The following is a 23,079-nucleotide window of genomic DNA, read 5'->3' on the forward strand; positions in this document are numbered from 1 at the left end:
GTCACGAATCTTCCACTGTTTATTTCCTTGGACTATTCACAAATGTCTCTGGAAACCCATGTCCCAGGAAAAAGAAAAGAGCAGTGGGCAAATTCAGGCAATTATTCCTACCACGTGTCAATGCCAGGATTATACATATACTAAAACTGCCACTAGCGAGCATTCCTTCTGAGGGGGAGTCAGTGTGACAGGTCAAAGGGAACTGAAGATTTGTGGTCATTCTAGGTACTTCTCATCATTTTTGACTTCCCTTCCCTCTTTTGGACTGTGTTTGCTGAGTACAGGGAGCACTCCCAGAGCACAGAACTTAGAAGGCAAGGCTCCCTACAGAACAGTGAAGTCAGAGAGTACTGGGATCCTTACCTGTGAGGAGACAGCCTAAGATCAGGAAGCCCAGAAGGGAAGTCCTCATCATTCCGGAAAACTGGAAAACCAAATGTCAAACAGAAGCAGCGTCAGCCAATAAAACCTCCAGTGAGCCTCGTTCTTTTGCTGCTTTGCAATATGGAAAATGTTAACAGCATCATTTTAGTTGAAAACCCCTTGGTTTAAGGTTCATGGTCAAAGCAGTTAAGATACCTAAAAAAGAATCCCATAGCCCAATTGAACCCCAAGATCATGACAGGAGCCATCTGAAGCTGAAACCCTTTTGGGTTGCGCGCAGCTTTCAAATTCCAAAAAGTCTGGCTTTTATGGTCTCAGAATGCATCCAAGAGCACAGCAGAACTGTTCCTTTTAACCCATTTAAATGAAGAATGTGAAAAACAAGCACACACGTATTTGCTCAACTTCCACACTGGAGCTGTTTTCACTCAAAACAGGTGGTCATTTGCTTGGTGTTCCACTACAGATGGTATGGGAAGTTCACATCATCCACAATCTTTGGGAAAACAGATGCTTGGGCCACAACAAACACCTTCATATTGACAAGGCATTCTGATCTCAAGTTTCTGAAAGTCAAAGCCAAGCTCACTTGGAGGACGTCCCTTTGCCCTGCATGGGCCCCTAGCAGACTCAGGACCCAGTGCACTGGGTCAGGCTGAACATGGTACGGAGGGCACAGGTGTGGAAGGAGCCGTGAGGGTGGTGAGGCAGGGAGGGGAAACAGGGAGAAAAGTAGGCCTAAATGTCCGTGTTTGGGGGGGGATGCGGCAAACCACCCAATAAAATTCGGTAGAGACTGGGAGAAACCAACTCTTTGCCTCCAATTTCCTGCCGTAAAATCGGAGGAACGGAAGAGAAGTGGAGAGGGACTGAAAACGAATGTCGCAAGACACAAGCAGGGAAAGGGAGGGAAAATTCTTATTAAAGAGGGACCCAAGGAGCCCCAAGGTGAAGCCACGGAACAGTCTATTCAGGTCATACTCTGAAAAGGCCCCTTTTTATCTTTTTCTTTTCGTGCTCATCCCCACTCACCGTATTTATCGCCCCTATCACTCCCCACGTGAAGTCACTAATGACATGATCTGACTGCAGTCAATGAAACACCTGTGCACAGACTGGCAGGTGTGGACACTGCGAAGCACCCAAGTTTCGACTGGAGAGCCCCCCCTCAGAGGGACCCCGGCAGGGGTGCAATGCTTGGGATATCCCATGAAATAAAAACACCTAAGCCTTGGCCTAGGATGTCCTGGATCCCTGACTTGCTCAAACCCCCAACACATGCAACAGAAGGCTTCATGGGATTTAATTTGTTCCACCACTAGCTTTGGAAACTAAGATGCGTGTTCGTGACTCCTGAGTAAACTGGCCTAAAACAAACAAACCCAAAAAACACATCAAAAAAGGAGAAGTTCCGTGTATGCCTGTGGTTAGCCCCTGATCATATGTTTTCGCCTTTACGCAGGCAAGATGGCCCATGTGCACAATCAGATTTCTTCTTCATTGAATTCTCCTGGGAAAATGGAGAAGGAAGACAGACAGGGTGAAAGGCAGAATGCTGGCAATGGGTTGGGGGGAGGGTGGACAGGAAAAAAATGCTAATTCTGTTTTGTCCAGGGCAGGAATAAGAAACCAGTATGTACTAACAAGCCAAGGTTTTCCCATGTGTGCCATGTCTATTAAGGATAACCCCGAGACATATTTGATTTTCAGAAGTGCCAGGTGAGGTTCAGAGATGTTCAGCAAGTCACCCCAAGTCACACAGCTGGTGCTAAAGCCAGAATTCTAACGCGGAGTCTGTGCTCTCTCCAATTCACCATATGGTCTCCCTCAAGGGAAGGTCAGCGCTTCAGCCTTGCGTGTCCCCTTCCTCCCCCCACTCCGCCAGCACTGTTTCCTAATGCAAATTGGGGCCCTGCTTCCCTTCTCTGCTCACCCCAGTGAGAGAAGAACAATTGCAGGGCTGTGAACCCAAATGCAATTTGCACAACGTTGGCTGGCTGATGGCTTTGAGGCCCCTGGCATGTGCCCGGCAGGTGGGGGGGGGGCGGTTTGCAGGGTTTCCTCACTGCTGTGCTGAGAGGCACAGCAGGCCCCAGAGCCAGCCTGGCCAGCCTGATTTACCACAATTAGCAGTAAAGGCCTGTGTTTGTACATATACATATCAGCCTCCCACCGATAATCCACTTAGCCAACTTCAAAGCAGCCTCCAGGGCCAGCTTCATGTCTTGGGTTTTATCACATTTCTATCCAGTATTTCTCTAGCAGGGCTTGCCAACAACACATCTTTAAAGCGCCCCTCCTCCCCTCCCCCCCCCAGCATAAGGGCTGCTTTCACAGGGCAGGCTCTGAGGAGCGTTTTGCCCTGGGCCAGGCCCACCAGCTTTCCTTCTGCGCATCCAGATACCATGGTCCTGCCGCCAGGGACGATTCTTTACGGACGTACAACGCGGGTAATGCACACAGGGCCTCAGAGCCAGCGATGATGGGAGCACTGAGAATCAACGAGTTTGCCGAAGACTTCAACCTCCCTCCTCTGATAAGAGTAGTGCCCTGGCTGGAAACGCAGGCGTATTTGTGAAATTTCATGTCGTGACTCATCTGTAACTCAGACAATTTCGTCGTAACTACAGCGTGTTTGCCCTACAGGGAGGTATTGGAAAACAACAGGAGAGAATGGCCTCCCTGCCTATTGGCCACATAGTGAGGATGTAGAGTCTGGCTCGGTACGTCCAGGGCTTTTCCACTCGGGGAGTCAACGTTCACCCTCCATCAGTAGCCCCTGTCCTAGAGCACATCCGAAAGTCAGGTGTGCAGGCACGAGGAACTGAGGTCACAAATTCAGAGAAACCTGGGATGCTACGAGCTGGCAAGAACAAATCACTCTGCAGGGAGAGCCACGGGCTTCACCCAAATCTGTTTGTAAAAAATCATCATCACGTCTTCTCATGCCAGCTACAAGTTGGGTTTCAGTCTCCATCCTCTATAACCACAACGTAGAACGCGCTGCCAAGAGTTAGAAAAACAAACAGGGAAAAGAGACCTCTGCCACGTTCCCTCTCAGGCCAAGTGACCTGCTCCTCCATGGCATTTTCTTGTCTTTCTCATTCCTTCTCTCTGCAGTATGATGGAAATCCCTTTGGCTAGGTTCACGCCATATCGGACGCCTAGTCCGTCTCCCTGAACCTCTGGCTCTTCTTCTATAAGGGGAACTAATAATACCTGATTGCTGGCTTGCCTTAACACATTATTGTAAAGACTAAGTTATAGTTTAATCAAAAGTGCCTTGGAAACTGCAGCCATTGGTTTCCATATTGACTCTTTTCCTGCAGACCCCTAAGATGTTTTGTAAAGATTTTATTATTTGAGAAAGGCGGGGGCACGCGTGAGTGGGGGGAGGCGCAGAGGGAGAGAGAGAATCCCAAGCAGACTCTGCACAGAGTCTGATGTGGGGCTCGAACTCACGACCAAGAGTCAGACGGACGCTCAACCTGGCAGACAGACTGCACCACCCAGGCGCCCCCTGAGATGTCCGAAATGACAGGGGTGTCAGAGTAACTCCTTCAACTCCTACTTACTGAGAAAGTCAGGCCCAAAGGCCTTTGGACTTGCCCTTCATCACCTGCTATCAGAGAGGTGGATCTAAACTCACGTTCAGGGGCACCTGGGTGGCTCAGTCGTTAAGTGTCTGCCGGCTCAGGGAGTGATCCCAGCGTTCTGGGATCGAGCCCCGCGTCAGGCTCCTCCGCTGGGAGCCAGCTTCTTCCTCTCCCACTCCCCCTGCTTGTGTTCCCTCTCTCGCTGGCTCTCTCTCTCTCTCTCTCAAATAAATAAATAAATAAATCTTAAAAAAAATTAATAAATAAACTCAGGTTCAACCAAGGCCTGATAATGATCAAGGCTGTTTGAACTTGAACCCATACATACCATCACGTAAAACAGAAAAAGAAATCTGTCCGCACCCACCGTCCTTAATGGGCTTCCAACCCTGTCCCGGCAAACAGCAGTGAAGAGCCGTGAAGGGCACCTCCATAACCAAAGACAACATACTAAGCCAGAGAGTAAACAGAGCTTGGGTAGTATTTCCAGAGTGAGAGCATGCTAGCCTTCTCAGAAAGCCAGCTTCCCCATCGCCAACGGCTCAACACACCCCGCCGCAGAGCCACTGAATCTTGAATTTCACCCCACCCTGGCATGATTAAAGGCCACAGGAGACGCTCTCACAGTCCCCAAAGCCACTGACAACTTCAAGATTCAGATTTCCAAGGTTCAGTTAATTTCGGCTCTGAGTTAATTCTAACTGTGAAAATTACATATCCTGCTTTATCCCTGTGACAAATGTCCTACTCGGTCTCCTAACTTCAGCCCCGGCAATCCAGATGCTGACCTGCACTGATGGCAACTTCACCGAGGGTGTGTTTACCAGAATCTACACCCCACCAGACCCTGTTGCGCTGTTTTGATTTCTCCGCGCTCCATCAGACATTCCAGTGATGGGTGGTGGCTGGAGTATTTTTACTTGGGAGCATTTTATGGGACAATCTGAGCTCGTAAACCTTTCTGCTCTTCCTGCATCAGATCTTTGAGCCACGGAAGCCTGAAACGACACTTCCTTTTGATTGTCACCAAACTGGTGTGACTCCTAATGAGAACCCTTGGGTGTAGTCACTTACAGCGCACTCAAGATCACCAAGCTCCCAACTCCAGCGCCTCACTCTTAAAGAGATATGCAAATATCCGCTTAGCTTCTTCACAGATCTGCTCTGATAGTCAGAGGTGGTAGGTTCGCACTTTGCTCGTTACATAAATGCAAAGAACGAGCTAAGGCGAAAAACTACACAAAGGTCCACAAAACAAATGTGATCAGCCCAATGATTCTTGCAGCTTTGTAGTAAAAATAAACCAGTCATCTTCCACTTGGTCCTACCAGGCAGAAAATGCATCTTTCTCATCCCACAACTTCCTTCGAATCTCCACGAAGCCCATTCCCACAGAGGGTCGTTGCAGTTCTCAAGTGCGGCCAGCAGATGACAGTGTTGGTCCAAGGACGTGCGTCCCGGGGTCCGTGGAGACACAGACACCGCTAGAAGTTCTGTGCTAAAATGTCCCAAATCTTAACTTCCAATCTCTTCTTTTCTTGGATGGTACTTTTAGCTGCCGCGGTGACTTCAGTTCAGAGCCCACAGAATGGAAGCAGGAACAGGGCAACTGTTGACCGAAAACGCTTCACTGTCTTCGGGGCCCCAAGGAGAATTCGGTGAGGGACAGGCACCAGCACCGTCGCTGCGAGCGAGGCCGCCAGGGCGGAGGGGCCTCGGGAGCCCGGAAGACGGCGCTGCTATCCCAGTCACACAGGTTCAGAGGGTTCGGCAGGAGAAGCCACTGGAGAAGAGGTCGGGTGACCCAGGGCTTTGTTTCCCCACGCTCTCGCCACCCGGGAGATGGCGCCCACCCGCAGGAGGGGAACCACCTGGGCCGCTCCGGGTGGCGACCCAGACGCCGTAACCCTCGCAGGCCATTGTCACCCCTCGTAAACCCTCTCTCCACGGGGCCGCGCCGACCGCGCAGCCGGGAACCGCGGGCTGATTGGAAACGACTGTTCCAATTGCTCAATAGCGTAAGGTCGTAAAACAAACGAACAGCCGGGGGGCTCCCGCGCGGCAGGGGACCTTGCGAGGGGCCTCAAAAGTCAGCGGCTACTCCCCAAAAGCGCCCGGGACCTTATACCCTCCACCTTCCTCCACTTCTCCCACGCTCAATCACGACGACACCCCCAGCCCATCCCCAAACCCTGCACCCCGCCCATCCCGCCCTCCAGCGCCTCCCAAGCCACACACACCGTGCCTGCAGGCGTCTCTCCAAGGCCTCAGGCCGCCGCAAAGGCGACAGGCTCGGTCGGCCCGGGGCCCTCGGGCTCAGCGCCGCGCTCCGACGCGGCGCCAGCGCGGAGCGCCAAAGGCAGGAGACCCAGGCGGCGCGCACTCCGGATGGCCACTAGAGGGCGCAGCAGCCCCGCGAATCTTACCCAGCTCGCTCGTTCACTGCCCGCCCGCCGGCCGCTCAGGCTCCGGGTCCCCGACAGCGCAGCCCGGCCCGGCAGCTCGACTACCTTCGCCGGGGAGGTTCCGCACTGTCCCGCCTACTGCCCAGCTGCCCCACACGAACCCGCGCCAGCCGCTTCCCTTCCCGCCGCCCCCACGCCTTCGGCCGTTCTGTCACTCCGGGGTTGGTGGCGAGGGCTGCCCGCTCGGTCGGAGTTTAGCGTCCCTATCGGCCGCACTCCCGGCCTCAGAGCTGCAGCGGCCCTGGAGCCCCAGGCACGACGCTTGGCGTTTGCATTGTTTTCGGCTGAGACCTAAGAGGGGGCCGGGAGGGGTGGAGGGATAGGGGCCGCGGGGTTTAGGGTTACAGTCGCGCGCCAGCGCCTCCTATGGGCCCAAAAACGACACGGCCGCGGGCAGCTGCCCACGGAGAAGGCCGCGGGGCGCTGAGACTGAGACCTCTCGTCTTCAAAGAACCGGGCCTTCCCCTGAGCCCCCCTGCCGCATGCTCGCTTCTGCCCCCGCAACCCAGCGCACCTTCGCTCCCGCAAGCTCCCCTCGCTTCCCTTTCTCCGAGAAGGGGAGGACTGCAGTTGGCTGGGAGGGGAGCGCCCCAAATCCGAGGTCCTCTTTAGCTACTCTGATCTGTTTTTCCAACCGATTCCTGACTCCCTGTTCAGTTTAAAACAAAAGGAAAAGCCGCAGAGCCATTTCAGCAAAAGACATGCATCGGCAGAGCCAGGACCAGAGCGCTGCAGAGAAAAGCAATTTGCCGGGAGCCTGAATCCCGCGCGGGACCTCCCCCCTAGCACCCCGACGGCCGATGCTGCGCGTGGGCCCTTCGAAGCCCGACTCAAGGGACGCTGAGAGCCGCACCTTTCAGTCACCGAGCAAGCTTTAGCTTTTCCCCCAGAACTGCCACTCGTCCATCAGCAGCATGTAACCCTGTCGCAGCTCCCCGGAGGCCAGAGGGAGTCCCACCCGCTAGAGTCTGCAGGAAGGCGCTGGCCACCACGTCCGCAGGACGCGTCCAGGCGCTGCGCGCCGCCCACGGCCAGTCCCCAGGAGGCACAAAACGGACCCGCCTCGGCGCCAGACGCGTTTGCAGCTGGAAAGCCCGGCCCGTTGCCCCTCCTCCTGCGCCCCTCCCCAGTCCGCGCCCCGGGAAGAAAGCGGACCTGCGGCCGGGAGGCGAGGTTCTGCTTCGAGTCCCTCTCGGTCCACCTAAGGACTGGTGCAAGGTCCGAGGGTCTGCTACCCGCTCCTTCCCGGTGCCCCGATTTCTGCCTCCCACCCCCCCCACCTCCGCTGCGGGGACTCACCCCAGCTACACTTGGATCAAACCATAAACAAGACTGTGTAAGAGCCTCGAAGCAGGGACTGACCAGGGTGTCAAGGCGAGGATGGACGGACCCTCGCCTGTCGGGGAGCGGAGGAAGGGCCCCTTTATCATGGGAGAGTGGAAAGAGAGAAACCAAGAGGAAAGGGGGAAACCAAGAGGAAAGGAAACAGGGAAGAGATGCAAAGCAGAAGCGCCAGGGTCCGAGTGGGTCAGAGGCGGGTAAACGGTGGGGGATGTTAAAACCAGAGCCACCAGGGCTCTGCGGCGGTGCGCAAGACTCTTCCTCCCCTCCAGAAGCCCGGACGCTCGCTGGGCTCCGGGGTGTTAGTCCCGCAAGCTGTGCGGCTGACTGTCCTGCCCGGATGACCCGGATGTCTCCCTACTCAAAAGCTGCCTAGTTCTGGTCGCGAGCGACTGCGGCGAAACGAGTCGGTCCAAAACGTTGAGCAATTCGGCTGCGGAGCCAAAAAGCCATTTCCCACACGGCGCAGCCCGGGGCTTTTCCAAGCAGCTGGGCCGGGCTCGGGGCAGTCCGGACCTGATAAAGGCCATCCACGCTCCCTCTCCAGCCCAGGTTTGCCTCTCACCCTGGCAGATGGAGTGAGTGGCAAGTTCTTCAAGGTACTCGTTCTGCAATCCTGAGGTCTTAGCAGAGGTAGGGAGGCAGAGAGAGGGACGGGCGCTCCGGCTGCTGGAAAGACTCACAGCCAACATACAGAGAGCCCAGGACTTCTTCCCGTCGGGGACGCTTGGCCAGGACACTGGAGCTCCCACACACCTGGCCAGGCGGCCGGGTTCCTGGCCCCTAGGGCAGTCGTACTCAAGTCCCCCTGGCTCTGAGCTGGCTGAGTTTCCGAACAGAACCGCTGACCCCAGTTGTTTCCGAGCCAAGCGGACGCCGCCCGTCCCCCCCGCAGTGCCGGGAGAAGTTAATCTCACAAGGAAAAGCCGATTTCCATGGGGATAGACGGAGGAGGAAGGAGGGGCTGGGAAGCAGGCAAGGAGGCCGGCGCAAAGAGTGAAACAGAGGCACTGGAGAGGACGAAGCAGGGCGAGTGTAGGCGGCGAGTGCCACGCATCCCCGCGAGGAAAGGGACACCCAAGGGGGGGGGATCTTGAGCTCAGGTGCCCGGAGGGAGGTGGTGAGGCCGGTTCGCCTACCATCTTTCTCTTACCTGGGAACCAAGTTTCTCTGTTCCGAGTAGTCCCTAACTTCCCCGAGAGAAGTTCTGAACTTCTCTGGCGATCTTCCTTCTTTCCTTCCTGTGGCCGGGACTGGGCAGCAGTAGAGCCCCGGGCTTCGCAAAAAAAACGATTCCACCGAGAAAAGGGGGCTCGCGGAGACGAGTGGGGGTGGGGACCACAGCGCACAATGAGGGCCCCTTGGAGCGCAGTACGAAATTCCTCAAATCCCACTTGCTGGAATGCGAGGCGACGACGACTTCTTCACTCGGGGCCAAATGTGTTTGTCATTACTCCAGACCGCCTGCCCGCCCGCTACGCCTTCGCCCCCGCACTAGGGCGCGCAACCCCAGCGCACCGCGGGACTGGCGCCCGCTCTCCCTCTCACTTCACTGATCCCGCAAACCGCTGGGGACTCCCCCAGACTCTCGCCCACGTCCGCGCCCCCTCTGCGTGTCCTGCAGCCGCCGCGGTTGTGCTGTGTCTGGCCCCGGCTCGCACCCGGCGCTCTGCGCCGTCCAGTACTACGCGCCCTCGGCCGGCGCCATGTGCCCCCCGTCTGGCACCCAAGGTCCGGCCCTCTCCAGCCGAGCCCTTCACGCCTCCCCTCCTCGCATCCCCTTCCGCGCCCCACTCGGCGCTCTTCTCCCTCCACCTCCCCCAGTCCTCCAGCCGCGCTCCACACCACCGGCTGCAGCGCTGTCCCGCCAAACCGCGGGCGAGGAATGAAAATACTCATTAAAAACCTGTCGCCTTCCAGGACCTACTGCCAAGAAGAGGGCAAACACCTCTGCCCCCACTCCCAGCATTACTTGGTGCTCGTCCCAGTATACACGAATACCACCCCCAACCCCAAAAGAAACCTCAAAAATGCAAGCCTAAACAATTTCGTTGGTAGGCTATAGGGTTGTTAGAAAAACACTGCTTTTAAAAATAGGTCTGGAAAATGTGTTTTTTTTAATCCCTAGACTTTCTTACTCTATGGTTATCTTTCCTCCAAGTGAAGTTTATTCAAAATAAATGACTCTCTGGACACACAGCTGGAATTCAACTCCATTTTTTCCCTCATCGTCCAAAGTTGGAGTGAAGTTACTTCTCTTGTAGCCCAAAGGGCCTGATCAGGGACTTCTCTTAGAAACAAAAATCTTTTTTTTTTTTCTCCTTTCTTACCTTCTCCTCCTATGTCAATTCGTACTGAAAATCCTACATATGAAGTAAAAAGTGTCCACGGTTTCCAGTCCTCTCCTGTGGTCCCCTCCTCTCTTTTTCTCCCTCAAGCTCCAACTGTAATGGGCTCAAAAACCGCGTTTTGTAATTGATTCAATGTTATAGTCCATCCTTCTAAAACTAATCATTTGCTCTAAGTAAATAGCTGTCAGGAAATGAAGCGGCCCCCCCTCCTTGGCCTCTTCAAAATAAAAGTTTCTCTCGAACTCCGTGCGCTCTGAAATCTCCACGCAACCAGATTGCGCCTTCGCTTTTTGCTCTTACGCAATCAGGGGGTCCAGCCCCAACCCCCAGACTTCGACAACAACTGGGGGGCGGGGAGAAGCAGACCAGATGGGGTGGGGGTGGTGGAAGGGGGAGGTGTTGATGTTCTGCCGGGAAAGAGGTTCGTGAAAATGCAAACTGCCCATCATTTCCAGAACGAGTTTGCCTCCTGATTTAGGGGGCATTTTCCTACCCTGCTGTACTGCTTTGCATTCTCTTTGAAAGGAAGAAAAAGAACTCGTGAAATTGCAGTTAATGCACAGAAAAAGTATACATCTGGAATCGAGAATGTCCCTTCTGTAGAAATTCCTAGCTCAGCTAGACAAGGGGCTGTCCGGAGAGGTCTCCAAGCGGTTGCGTCTTTACAATTTGGGGTCTTTTAGGGAAAGTGGCGGGTAGTTGCTAATCCTTTAATGGGATTAGGCAAACTGTTGAGTCCAATATGAAGATGATGGTCTTTGTTTTTGGTTTTGTTTTGTTTTGCTTTGAAATCAGGTTTGAAAGACGGTACAAAGAATCGAGGGTCTGCGTAGGTTTGGAACGTTCTCCGACAGAACGACCTTTACTCCCTAGAAGTCACTTATCTTGTCGTGTCTTTGTTTTCGGGGTAATCTGGGAGAGGTTGCCCTGGCTTCTATCACGCACACAAAAAGGCTCAGGCTTGGGCGTTTGAGCAATCGTCTACAACAAACCTGCCACCTCCGCGTTCAGGGAAGGTTCACCTCCGCGCGCTCCCTCCCGCCGCGTGGGACGGACCTTACCGAAGCCCTGGGGTTGAACGGAGCCCCAAATCCTCTGCCCCAAGAGTGAGGCAAGAGACTGTACTGGGAGAGGACGATTCTGCTCGCGAAGGAAAGGGGGCGCTGACGCTCCAGGAACCAGACCAGGCGGAGTGGGGCTTCCAAGTGACGGAGGGGGAGGGGAGCGCGTTCACCTTCCCCGCCTTCTCTAATTTTGAGTTCCCCTGTTGGATGGAAGGGGTCATTTTTTTATCTCCACCCCCATTCCACCTCCACGCTCTCAGAAGGGCTACGGCGTCCAGGTGGAGCCTGGAACGTCGGACAGTCATCAACGTTCTCCTTCATCAGGAGGCTGGACAAGGAACAGCCAGCGGGAGAGGGTCACAGAGAGGTGTGGGGTCTTGTGCTGCTCTGGGATGGGCTTCTGGGGTGTCAGGCTCCGAGGAGACGCCTAGGGCTGGGCTAGGGGCCCCATTTCCCCAGCTCTTCTGCGCGCCCGCCTCTCGTGCATCTTCAGTTCGGGTGACTGCACTGCTGACTATTACTTCCACATGTTCCTTCAGGAAATCATTGAAGGCAAATATATGAACAGTCCCTTGTTCGGAATGCTAACAGGATACCGTAATGTTTGTAGATAATGAACCGGATTGCGCGACCCCCCCAAAAAAAAAATCAGCGTGCGGAATAATAGGAAAAGGTGATGCTGGCTTTCATGCTATTTATAAAGACAACTTGAGATCTAAGTTTTTATATCAAATACCCTAATGAGTAGGAGGCAAGGTAGGGAGCCTACCCAGGCCAGGAAGGACCGCTTTGCTCTGGGAAACTGGCAGCCCGGTCTCACCGGGGTCTCCAGTGCACTGGGCTCCCCGCCCACAAATGGTAACTTCACAGTTCATTTCAGAGATGCTTAAAGGGGGCCCGAAAAGCAGGCTGGGCTTGGGTGTCTTCGGGTCGTAACTCCTCGTGAGTTTGAAGCATGGAGAATGGATGAGCAAGTGAGCCCCCAGTTGTCCTTCTGGTAGTAATTACCTGCCTAATTTGAATGATGCCTTTGTTATGATCATTAACAAACATTTGCTAAAGGTTTCCATGTGTGACATTCCAGAAGGTTTAAAGGACTGGGATGCTGACTCCCGGGATAGTGCACCGGTGGGGGGTGGCGCAGGGAAGCAAATGGTTGGGGGGATGATTTCGCCGAGTCTGGGCCGAGCAAAGATGGAGAGAGGTCAACATCTGCCTCCCCTGCCAAAGCAAAATAAACCCAGTGCTCTGGAGCCGCTTTGGGCCTGGAGGCCCTCGAAAAGAGGCGGTTCGTGCCTTAAAACCGGTCCTGCCCCTGCAGCCACCACCCACCCGCGCCTCCCACGGCTCATAGGCGGGTTTGAATCTTGCCGTCCGGCCTCCGCCGCCTGTCCGAGCCTTCGGGAGAGGACTGGTTTGCCGCGTAGTCAGGCCGGGAGGCGGCGGGGCGGGGAGGAATGGAAGGGGGAGGCGAGCCGTGCTCTTCCCGTGTTGTTCTAAGATCTTTCCAGATTGCTCCCTGGGCGCGCGGGGTCCTGGGTGGTCCTGGGGCCGCCAAGGGCAAGAAGCGCCGCTGGCCCAGGCGGACTGCGAGGTCCTTTCTCCTCTCCCGGGCTCCAGCCCCTGGCACCGCGGGGGACCAGGCCACCCGGTGCGCGCCGAGGGGTGACTTTCGCCGACGTGGGCAGCTGTGCGAAGGTTCCAGCCCGCACCCGGATTTTCATTTTAACCACTTGTGTTTTTCCCTTGAGGAATCATCTTGGGGTTAAAAATGAGGATTTTTCTCCCCAAACCGCGAGTCGGGGGCGGGGGGTCGGGGGGCTGCGGCCCTCTGGGAAGGAGGCCTAACTCCGGAGCTGAGCTGGGCCTAGAAGTTGGGGAAAGCCGTAGGGAGCACGGCCGTTCTGGAGTCGCCTCGCTCGTCCTGCCCGCAGGCGACATAAAATTGGGTGCAAGGGTATAAAAGAGATGAGGGAGAGCCAGCCATCAAACAGAGGGCCTCGCGAAGTTCGCGCGACCAAACCAAAATGGTCCCTGAAAACAAAACAATCTCCCCCGCCCTGCTCCCAGGCTCGCTGACCCCACTCCTCGGTAACGTCGGCCGCAGCCCCGGACGGCACACCTTTGGCTTTCGTGGGCGTTCCCCGCTGAGCTGGGGTTTGTTTCCTCTCTCGACTCCCCTGCTCTACAGCTCCACCCCCGATTCTGCTTTCCTTAGAGAATTCAGAATGTCCTTTGGCTTTAGAAGACTTACGGTTGTAGCAGTTACCGAAGCCGTTCGTTGTGCAAATCACAGTTAAACAAACTTGTGATTTTTTTTTTCCCCAAATGAGGTTGATGGGATGGGGACACAATTCTAGCTTCGCAATTTGAAAATGCAAACCGTTTGGCGGTTTGCAAAAGAAAACGGGGCTAACTACCCCTTCCTCCCTCCACCCCTTCAATACTTGCCTACGCCTGGAAGAGCCGCTCCCTGGGCCCCGCAAAGGGACCTTCCTAGGGAAGGCTGGGAGGAGGCGTGGGGTTGTGGCGCACAGATGTGGGGTCCCCGCGGGGAGAGGGGGGAGAGCGGCAAGGACTCCTCCCTTGCCTCGGGTCTGCCCCGGCCGAGGCTTGGAAGCTTGCTCTGAGCCTCTTTGCATGCTTAGGATGCAGAGAGGCCCAAGTCCTGAAAAAGGAGGAGGAAGAGTTCTCCAGAAGAGTCCAGACTAGCGTGTAACTTGGGGTGACAGTTCTCTGTCCAGGACTCCCCTCACATCTACTCTCCTTGGCGGTTTCTGGCTAGCTAAGGGTGCAGCGTCTCTTCTGGGTTCCTTGGGTCTTTCTCTCCAGAGATTTGGGTCTAGGGAGAAGTAGACAGCAGTTCCCTGGGGCTGGCCACCGGCTGCAGTCTTCTACCGTCCCTAACCCGGCAACCTGCTTACAGACTGCACAGAGGACCAGAGACTGGCAGCTCTGTTTTGTGGCCCAGCCCAGCCCAGGTGGGCCTACACTCCTCAGAGCTGAGAAAGATGTGGTAGGACTGAACCCCCCTCTGGATCTGGATTTTAGGGTACCCTTTTCCTAGGGAGAGAGCTCCACTTCCTCCAACTCAGGGTAACTTGGGGCCTCCTATCCCCCCCTTTCCTTCATTTTAGGATTTAGCTTTTAGTTACTTTTAATTTGAAAACCTTTGTGAGGGGAGGGAGAGGGAATGAAGAGATTGGGAGGTCTGCTCTTTATTAGGGGCCTGAGGTCCAGCTTTCCAACACACAGCTGTGGCTTGGGAGGGCTGGCTGCGCTTAGGTCAGCCTGACTGAAGAAAGGGCCTTGTCCTCTGAAGTCCCAGGAGTACAGCAAGGCTCTGTGATGTTAAAAAAAAAAAAAAAAAATCCTGCAGAGGCTTTGTGAAGTGGAAAGCCACTGGGACCTTCGTCCCACAATCACATTAACTATAGGACCTAAGTTTGAATATGGGCCCCATTATTTAATCAGGGCATGATATAATCCCCAAGGCAACCCTGTAGGTTGTGCATGATTACCCCCATTTAGTAGATGAGCAAACAAAGTCAGAGGGGTTAAGCAATTTGCATAGAGCAGAGCCTCAATCGGCCTTACAGAGTCCTGGCTTCAGGTACCACGTGATCTGGTCAAGACAGGTCATGTTTCTGAGCCTCCGTTTCCCTACGTACACGAACAGCACAAGGTCTGCCTTATGTCCCCGGATCATTGTGAAGATCAAGTGAGATGAGGTATATGAAGCCCAGGAAAGAGCTAAATAAATGTGATCCTTCTCTCGCTTCTCCAGGCTTTTCCACAGACATCATCACCATCACACTGAGCTCCAGTTCCCTTGGATTGGCCTCAGGAGCTGGGGGAAAGCCAGGCCAGTTTTCTATTTCATATTCTCAATCAAGGATGGGGGGGAGGGTGTCTTGGTTCTCAGCTGTTACTCCCCAATGTCTCAGGCCCTCCTAAGAAAATGAGCCCGAGGGGGGAGGGAAGGAGAAGGTGGAGCCAGGAAGGAAAAAGAGAGGGACTGAGGGGCGCCTGGGTGGCTCAGTTGGTTAAGCGTCTGCCTTCCGCTCTGGTCAGGATCACAGGGTCCTAGGATCAAGCCCCACATCAGGCTCCTTGCTCAGCAGGGAGCCTGCTTCTCCCGCTGCCTCCAGCTCCCCCGCTTGTGCTCTCTCTCTCTCTGCCAAATAAATAAATAAAATATTTTTAAAAATAAAAATAAAATGAAATTCAAAAAAGAGAAGGAATGAAAATGAGAAGCCCGGCCTGGCCTCACCAGCCAGAAGGGGCTACAGGAGAGCCAAGAAGAAGGAAGGCGGGGGCCTCAGCGTGGGGAACTTGGGGTAAGGATCAGTGAGGGAACCCCTTGGCTGTCTTGTGGGGCTGTGCACCAGACAGACACCCTGACTTTGACAGGATGACACAAGCATGCACATCACACTTGGCTACACTACCCCACCAGACTTTCCCCCTTAACCTTGCTTTTGGAAGAGTTTCTTTTTCCATTTTTCAATTCATCAAAAACTCATGGTCTGTGCCGATCAGAGTTTCTTCTCGGCTTTGGAGTCGATTCATTGAGTCAAAAAACACTCATTGAGCATCTGCCTTGCGTCTGGCAGTGTGATACGGTAGTAAGTAGAATGGATATGGTCTTTGCCTTCAGGGAAGTTGCTAGAATATGCTTGTCTGGCCACCAAAGTTTCCCCCATTGCAGCCTCACTGCTGAGGATTGAGAGAGCACATTGGGATAACACTCATTGCTTTGTGAGATTCTTATGAAGAAGATGGCGGGAGAAGGCGGACCAGGCATACTCTTGAATCACGGGCCACACAACCTTCCCAAACTCTCCAGAATGTGTACAACTGGGATTTCCAGCCTGGGCTGGGAGGAGCTCCAATTCAATACAATATATTCTTACTGAGCCGAAGATGCCCAGGACTCTGGGCCAAGTGGTAAGGGCACAGCCTGCGCAGACTGGCCGAACAGTCAATCAGTGAGGCATACAGTTGCATAGAGTGCTGTACTCAAATTTTAGAGGGGCACAGTGCTGTGGAGCATGTAGGAGGGGCCTAGCCCAATTTGGGGGCCAGAGGGGACTTCTTAGAGGGAAGGGACATCTTCTCTTTGAACCTAAGAGAAATAATAGTCTAGGCCATTATTCCAAGGGAGAAATCTCTTGTGCAGGGACTTGGAGGTGAGAGAGAGAAAAAAGTTTGGAATGGTCAGAGCTTGGAAAAGGTGATGGGGAGGAGGAAAAAGGAGGCCAGATCATGGGGCCTTCCAGGCCCTGTGGAGTCTGGACTTGATTCTAGGGAAGTACCAGAATTGGTTTAAGTAAGGACAAGACTGGAGCAGAGTTGAATTTTAGACCAGATCAGACTGAAGGATGCCAAGAGGCAGGGAGGCCCCCACTGTAATCTGGCAGGAGAGGATGCTTCCCTGGCCCCCCCCCCCACCGGGGGTTCACGGCAGGGGGTTTGGAGAAAGTGACTCTGAAAAGAGAAAGTAGAATGCACATCCTTCCTAACTGAATGTGAGCCCTGAGGGAGTCTTAGCCAGTGCTGTTACTCAGTTCGGGAACTAAAGGAGCACGAATTTGGGAAGGAAAATGATGAGCCCAGTCTTCAACATGATACATTTGAAAAAGCTCGGGAAGGCAAGAGTCAAATGAGGAGAAAATCCAGAACAGAATTGCGGGTAACTCCAGCATTTTCTGGTGGGCGAGAAGAGGCTGAGAAAGGATAGCCAGGAATCATCTTCATCCCCTGAATGTTCAGCTGTCATCTCTGAATCCATACAGGGGATTGTATGGGAGTTGGTTGAATTTAAAGAGCTGTGTACATGTATCTAAGTTCAGCGTTAGGAACAAGTTGTGGCCAGACCTATTGAGAGTTTTGTATTTGAGTGCTGATAAACATTCTATGAAGACATGAGAACTTTAATTATTAGATGGCTCGCGATATTAGATTATGGTTTCTGTCATTCATACTTTTTTTTAAATATTTTATTTATTTATTTATTTATTTATTTATTTGACAGAGAGAGAGACAACCAGCGAGAGAGGGAACACAAGCAGGGGGGAGTGGGAGAGGGAGAAGCAGGCTCCCAGCAGAACAGGGAGCCCCACAAGGGGCTCGATCTCAGAACCCTGGAATCAGGCCCTGAGCCGAAGGCAGACACTTAACGACTGAGCCACCCAGGCGCCCCTGTCATTCATACTCTTAAAAGTAGGTTTGCATCCACATTTGGATTCAAATCACCCGAAGATCCAAGTGGGGTTGAAGCCAGATCCTTGTCCGAAGGGTACTCAAGTACTAGCTCTCTCTCCCTCACCGTGCCCTGGAAAGATTGAGGCAGGACTTACTTTCAGGGACCAAAAAAATATTGTATGATTTCAGTGACAAAGATTGCTTTTTTTTTTTGTCCCCTAGTTATTCTCCCTTCCTTCTCCATAACTGAGCCTCCAGGGACCAAAAAAATATTGTATGATTTCAGTGACAAAGATTGCATATTTTTTGTCCCCTAGTTATTCTCCCTTCCTTCTCCATAACTGAGCCTCTGATTTTTTTGCTTCATGGGACAAAACTTTTCTTTCATGTCTCTCTTGCACCTAGATGTGTTCATGAAGAAAAGTTCTGGTCAACAGTATATAAGCAGAAGTGTTGGGTGCAACTGCCAACGAGTGTCCCTAATAGGAAAGGGCACATCCTTCTCAATCTGGTCTTTTTGCTGAATGGAAGGCAAACATGTGACTGGCGCTTCAGCAGCCATGTTAGACTATGAGGCAACCTTGAAAGAGGAAACCATGCACTATGGTGCAATAAATGGAAGGTCCCTGACCTGTGAAGCTTCAAACACACCCTGAGAGACGATCTATTATCTTCTTGAAAATGTAGGGAAAACAAAATTCTATCTCATTAAGCCTCTTATGTTGAATTTTTCTGTTACTGGCAGCCCAGCTTGATGCTAACTAACAAAATCAGAAGGTGTTTGTTCATTCTAACTACAAGCACAATCACCTCCACCCAAAAATGAAAACTGTCTGGGGCAGAAGAGCTGAAACACATACACAGCTGCATGACATCCCCAGTAAGCCTACCAAGGCTTGGATGTCTCCCTGCTGACGTACTCACAATAACAGTATCCCTGTGGGATCTAAGTGTGTGTGTGTGTGTGTGTGTGTGTGTGTGTGTGTGTGTTAGACACTCGATTCAGGCATGCCATTTATTCAACTTAATTTGTCTCTGCATAGTCAGTAATGGAAAAGGGACTCTGAAAGAGACAAAGAAAGTGCGACTTAGTTCCCTCTCCCCCATCCTTTCACCTGGTCTCCTGTTTTCATTCTTTATTACATTGTCGTTCATACCCTTCATCATATTCTTACAGTCTGCGCACTTCTGGCCCTCTTTGCTGCCTCTAGATTCTCAACCTACTTACATTCTTGTATGAGACTTAGGACTTCAACAATACGCTTCCAGAAAGGTAAACTTCATGCCCACATGTTGAGGTAATAAAACGATCCTACAGGTCAACATCCACACACTTTAGGCCAGCTTCCACCAAGCCCTCAGCAGAGAGATGCAGGCCCATGAGGCAAGGAGATGCTGATTGCTGATTGCTTCAGGAGTTTAATGAGAGAACTTGAGTTTGTCCCCTCCCTGCCTTCCATCTACAGCTGCAAACATGCCATGCCGTGGCCTCTGGATGCTAATCTCGACCCTCCAACCCAGCTATCACTGAGTCTTTAAGCATATATTCTATCTGCTCATAATTTGCGTGAAGCCCTAAAATAAGCAGCAAAAGCAGCTTTCCTCTGTGGCCTGTCTCCTTAGCGTTCTCCCCTCTGGATTCTATCAGTCAGCTGACGAATGTTTACTCGCCACCCCCTGTGCCAGGCATTGCGCTAGACTGGGGTTGCAGCAGGCCTCTGCACTCTGGGGCTCAGCTTCTGGGGGGGAGACAGACAGAAAACAAACCCAGACCCTGATTAAATGGCAGGCGTGACAAGTGTCCCTCTGTCCTCTGGTGATGCGGGAAGCTACCACAGGAAGCCAGAGCTGCTCCAAGTCCTCAAGGAATCTTCCCCCAGGAGGTGAGATTTAAAGCGGCATGCAATTCTGAGGAAAGCAGCTATAATCTGCTATTATTTTTAAGTCATTCAAAAAGTTAGGTCCCACAAGAAGTATGTGTTTGGGGCTGTTTCAAAGGGAGCAAAGCATACGCTCATGTTTCTAGAAATGACAGTTTCTAGTGCCCCCAAGGAACTGTAATTTCTGATACTAAATCACGGAATGATTGAACACACTCATCTAAGGAATTGTCCTTGTTTAAAGGAGACACTTGAGTTCCCTAGAGATTGCCTATCATGAAATTTGAATATAACCGAGACTCAAGGACAAAGCCAGATCTGGTTCTTGGGTCATCCTTGGGGTGGAGTAGTCTTGGGGAGATAAGAGGAAGACATGCTGTAATCCAGCTCCCTGAGCTAATGTTTCACAGGCTGACAATGACAGAATGATTGCCTTTGATGAAAGCACATTTTCAATTATCCACTGGGCACATACAGCCTTTTAAGAGTTTGCACTACAAAATAAAGAACCCACGGCCCTTCAAGGATTCCACAAGATGTTCCAAGTTCCTTATTGTGCATGCATACGATTAATTACTATATTGCACCCTACGTGTATTTATGAAATGACCTCACTGCCTGGTAGGTAGCTAAGTGGTTAGACCTGATTAAAGAAAGAATAAAAACCCGTGAGCTGTCCTTGAGTTCTCCCTCTGCCCGGCTGTGACTTTGAACCACTAGAGGGCGCAAGAGGCCAGCTCAGAATCTAAGTCCACTCAGCAAGGCTCCATTAGCGTGTAAAAAGCAGCCCAGTGTTCCCAGAGGTTCTGGAGAGGAGCCAGGTTAAGGTCTCTCCCTTCCCTAAGACTCCCCAGTCACCCCTAGAAACTGGTTCAGTTCCAGTCCAGCCCTCGACAAGCTTCAGGTTCATCCTGAAGGTCTGACCCTGTCTGGTGACATCCTCAGAACACTAAGGTTGGGGTGTCAGCGCGAGGGGGATGGGAGGAGGGTACATGATGCAATTACAAACTAAAACGCTAAGGCGATACAGCCAGTTGCCCTCCCCTACCAAATGTCAGGCTCTGTGCTAGCGAAAGTCGACATGAAAAGGTCGGTGAGAGGTGAGAACATAGAGGTATAAATATAAAGCTGTGAAAGCACAGAATGGGCATTTTACCCAACCTCAGAGGTTGGGAAGAACTTTCTGGGGGCAGTACTTGAGCTAAGACCTGAAGAGTGAGTAGAGGAACCCTGGAAAAAAGGGGAGAGGTGTGTTCCCTGTGGAGGGAACGGTTTAAGCAAAGGCATAGAGACCAGAGTAGAGAGAAGGGAGGCCATGCTGTCCCCCAGAGTCAGGGGTGGGGAGCTGTTGCCTCTGTGGGCTTCTCTGGAGCAGAGTTGAAGGCCCCCCCTCCCGCCGGGACTTCAAAAAGCTAACTCAGGACCTGAACCTAAGTTCAACTCGAAATGTCTAGAATTGGCTCCTATAATAACAGTGCTTCATAATGTTGAGCCAGTATTGATTCTTGGAATTCTCAAACATTAAAACAAAAATTTTACCTATCGGTAAGGAATATCATAATTCATTTTGCATGTATTACCACAAAGTCAGTATTCTGACAGACTAGACTGCCCTGTGGAGCTAAAAGATTGAATTTTCTGAGGTTTTCCTATGAAATTAGCACTCTAAAATGGGCAGGCCTCATGGAAAATATTTCTTATCAAATGGTTTTCCATGGCAGCCCTGTGAAAAACCTGATATTAATACAGTTGGTGAGCACCATTATTCCACTTGGGAACAGGAAGGCCAATTGAACCGAGTGATTTATCCAACTCAAACACTCATGCTTTTATGGTTAGCTCATGTCATTAGGAACACAGATAACACAGGACTGACAAATGCTTACGTCTTTCAGAAGAATTTTGGTAATTGAGATCCAATACTTATTTCCATTTTAGCTGAATTCAGGCAAGATTATGATGACTTCCAGTCTTTGCATTTAATTCTCAACTACAAACCCATCTTTTGCTAAATAAGGGTGCAATGGCATGATTTGTAAAAACATGCAAAAGTAAATTTAAGATGTGTTTCAGTACTCCTTGTGATAATTAGAGACACACGAGACTATTATACATGCAAAAGGTAAAGAATAACTTATATAAATTTTGTCAAAGATCCGTGTGAGTCATCTGAACTTTCCAGTGACAGAATCTGGCGTAAATTTGACAACTCTGGCATATGTAAGTGCTAATTCCGGAGGTCCCAAACCAGGTAAGCATCGACAATTCGTACGGTGTAATACCTAGCCTACTGAACTACTCTATTATTGCAGGTAAAAATTCATATTATATATTTATTCTACACACTTAAAAAATGACTTGTCTGGGGCGCCTGGATGGCTCAGTCGGTTAAGTGTCTGACTTTGGCTCAGGTCATGATCCTAGGGTCCTAGGATGGGGCTCCCACTGAGTGTGGAGTCTGCTTCTCTCTTTCCCTCTGCCCCTCCCCTGCTCCTGCACGCACTCTCTCTCTCTCTCAAATAAATAAATAAAATCTTGAAAAAAATGATTTGTCTATAGCTATGTAGTTGAATCTTTAAGTTTTGTCCTGATATTTCAATGAGATTGAATGTATTTCCAAATAAAAAACAATTTAAAATAGCAGACTCACACTTCAGATAGTGGTTATCTTATCTGCCTCTCTGTGTGCTGTCTGCTTTCCCTCAGGCCACCAATAAACCTGAGAAAGTGGAATTTGCCATTCGAGAGTTCTCTGCCCCCACCCCACCTGGATGACCAAGGAAGAGCTTGTCTGATAGGTGCTGCTTAATACTTGGTCTTTGAGCACAGAGACTTGCAAGAGGCTTGGTTAAAATGTACAGCCCGTCCCTGACCATTGTAAGTTTCATTCTAAAGCTGCGTGCCAAATAGCTCGTCCTCATAGCACCGTCGCTTCTTACCATGCAGAGGATAAAGGGCAGCCGTGTCTACATATTACCCAAAAGACAGATGAAAAGCATTTCAATTATTCTGATACTTTCGAATCCAGACAGACCACTGGAAGTACAGGTCACTTCCCTTTAATTTCAGTTTTTCTATTCCATTTTTCATGAGTTCTTACTCCCATGCTGTTTTACACCTTCTAAAAGTGTTTCTGGATATGCGGCCTCATCCAAAGTCCCTCACAGCCATGAGCGGAAGGGCAGTGACACAGACACTGACTAGGAGAGGTTCTGATGAATACAAGAAATCATTCTCAGGCAGAGGGGGCCCGGGCACCCTCCTGGCTCCCAGCAATGGTCTCCCCACCACCATCATGCTCTTCCCAGTTACAAATAGTTTATGTGGATATAATGGGGACAGAATTGCTAATCAAGGAACTCAGAAGTAAAGTATGTGCTTTTCCTCCTGTAATCGGAGCAGAGTAGGTTTTCATGTTCCTGTGCCTTTTTTTCTAGTATTACGGTTCACGCTATATAAATGCCACAAAATTCAAAAGGCATATTGAAACCTTCTATGTGCAAGGCCGGGTGCTAGGTCGCCAGGAAGAGACACCACAGAAATTACAAGAAATAGAGAACTATTTCCCAGAAGTTTAAAATCTATTTATTAAGAAACAAACATTAGCATATGAACAAATGCAGCGAGCGAACCAGGCACTCGGCGCCTGGGGATAGGGCTTGGACATGGTGTCAACAAGGGGGTTTTGGTAGGAAGCAGTTTGTAGGCTGTCACCAGGTCAGGATTCAACTGATCCATTTCAAGTTACTTCTCTAAACCTGTTCTTGTCCTGTGTTCTCTCACTTGTTCAT

The 23,079-nt window shown here is 51.5% G+C and overlaps 1 protein-coding gene across 7 annotated transcripts in view; it reads right to left on the reverse strand.

Moving 5' to 3' along the window:
- PDGFRA (platelet derived growth factor receptor alpha) overlaps positions 1 to 10,294 on the reverse strand; it is a 44,943-nt gene extending 34,649 nt beyond the window's left edge. The window contains exons 1-2 of one of the 7 annotated variants that reach the window (XM_002919370.4): positions 10,117 to 10,293; positions 364 to 424 (exon numbers count right to left, since the gene is read on the reverse strand). In XM_002919370.4, coding sequence (XP_002919416.2) covers positions 364 to 415 — 52 coding nt within the window. In that variant the 5' untranslated portion in view covers positions 416 to 424; positions 10,117 to 10,293. Of the gene's footprint in view, positions 1 to 363; positions 425 to 6,220; positions 6,345 to 6,406; positions 7,229 to 7,298; positions 7,432 to 8,351; positions 8,916 to 8,939; positions 9,840 to 10,116 lie in introns of those variants that run through there. The other 6 variants (XM_019799800.2, XM_019799803.2, XM_011225181.3 and 3 more) reach the window with 6 other exon arrangements.
- Positions 10,295 to 23,079: the final 12,785 nt, after the last annotated feature.

Source organism: Ailuropoda melanoleuca, chromosome 11 (assembly GCF_002007445.2).
Source record: "Ailuropoda melanoleuca isolate Jingjing chromosome 11, ASM200744v2, whole genome shotgun sequence".
Lineage (NCBI taxonomy): Eukaryota > Metazoa > Chordata > Mammalia > Carnivora > Ursidae > Ailuropoda > Ailuropoda melanoleuca.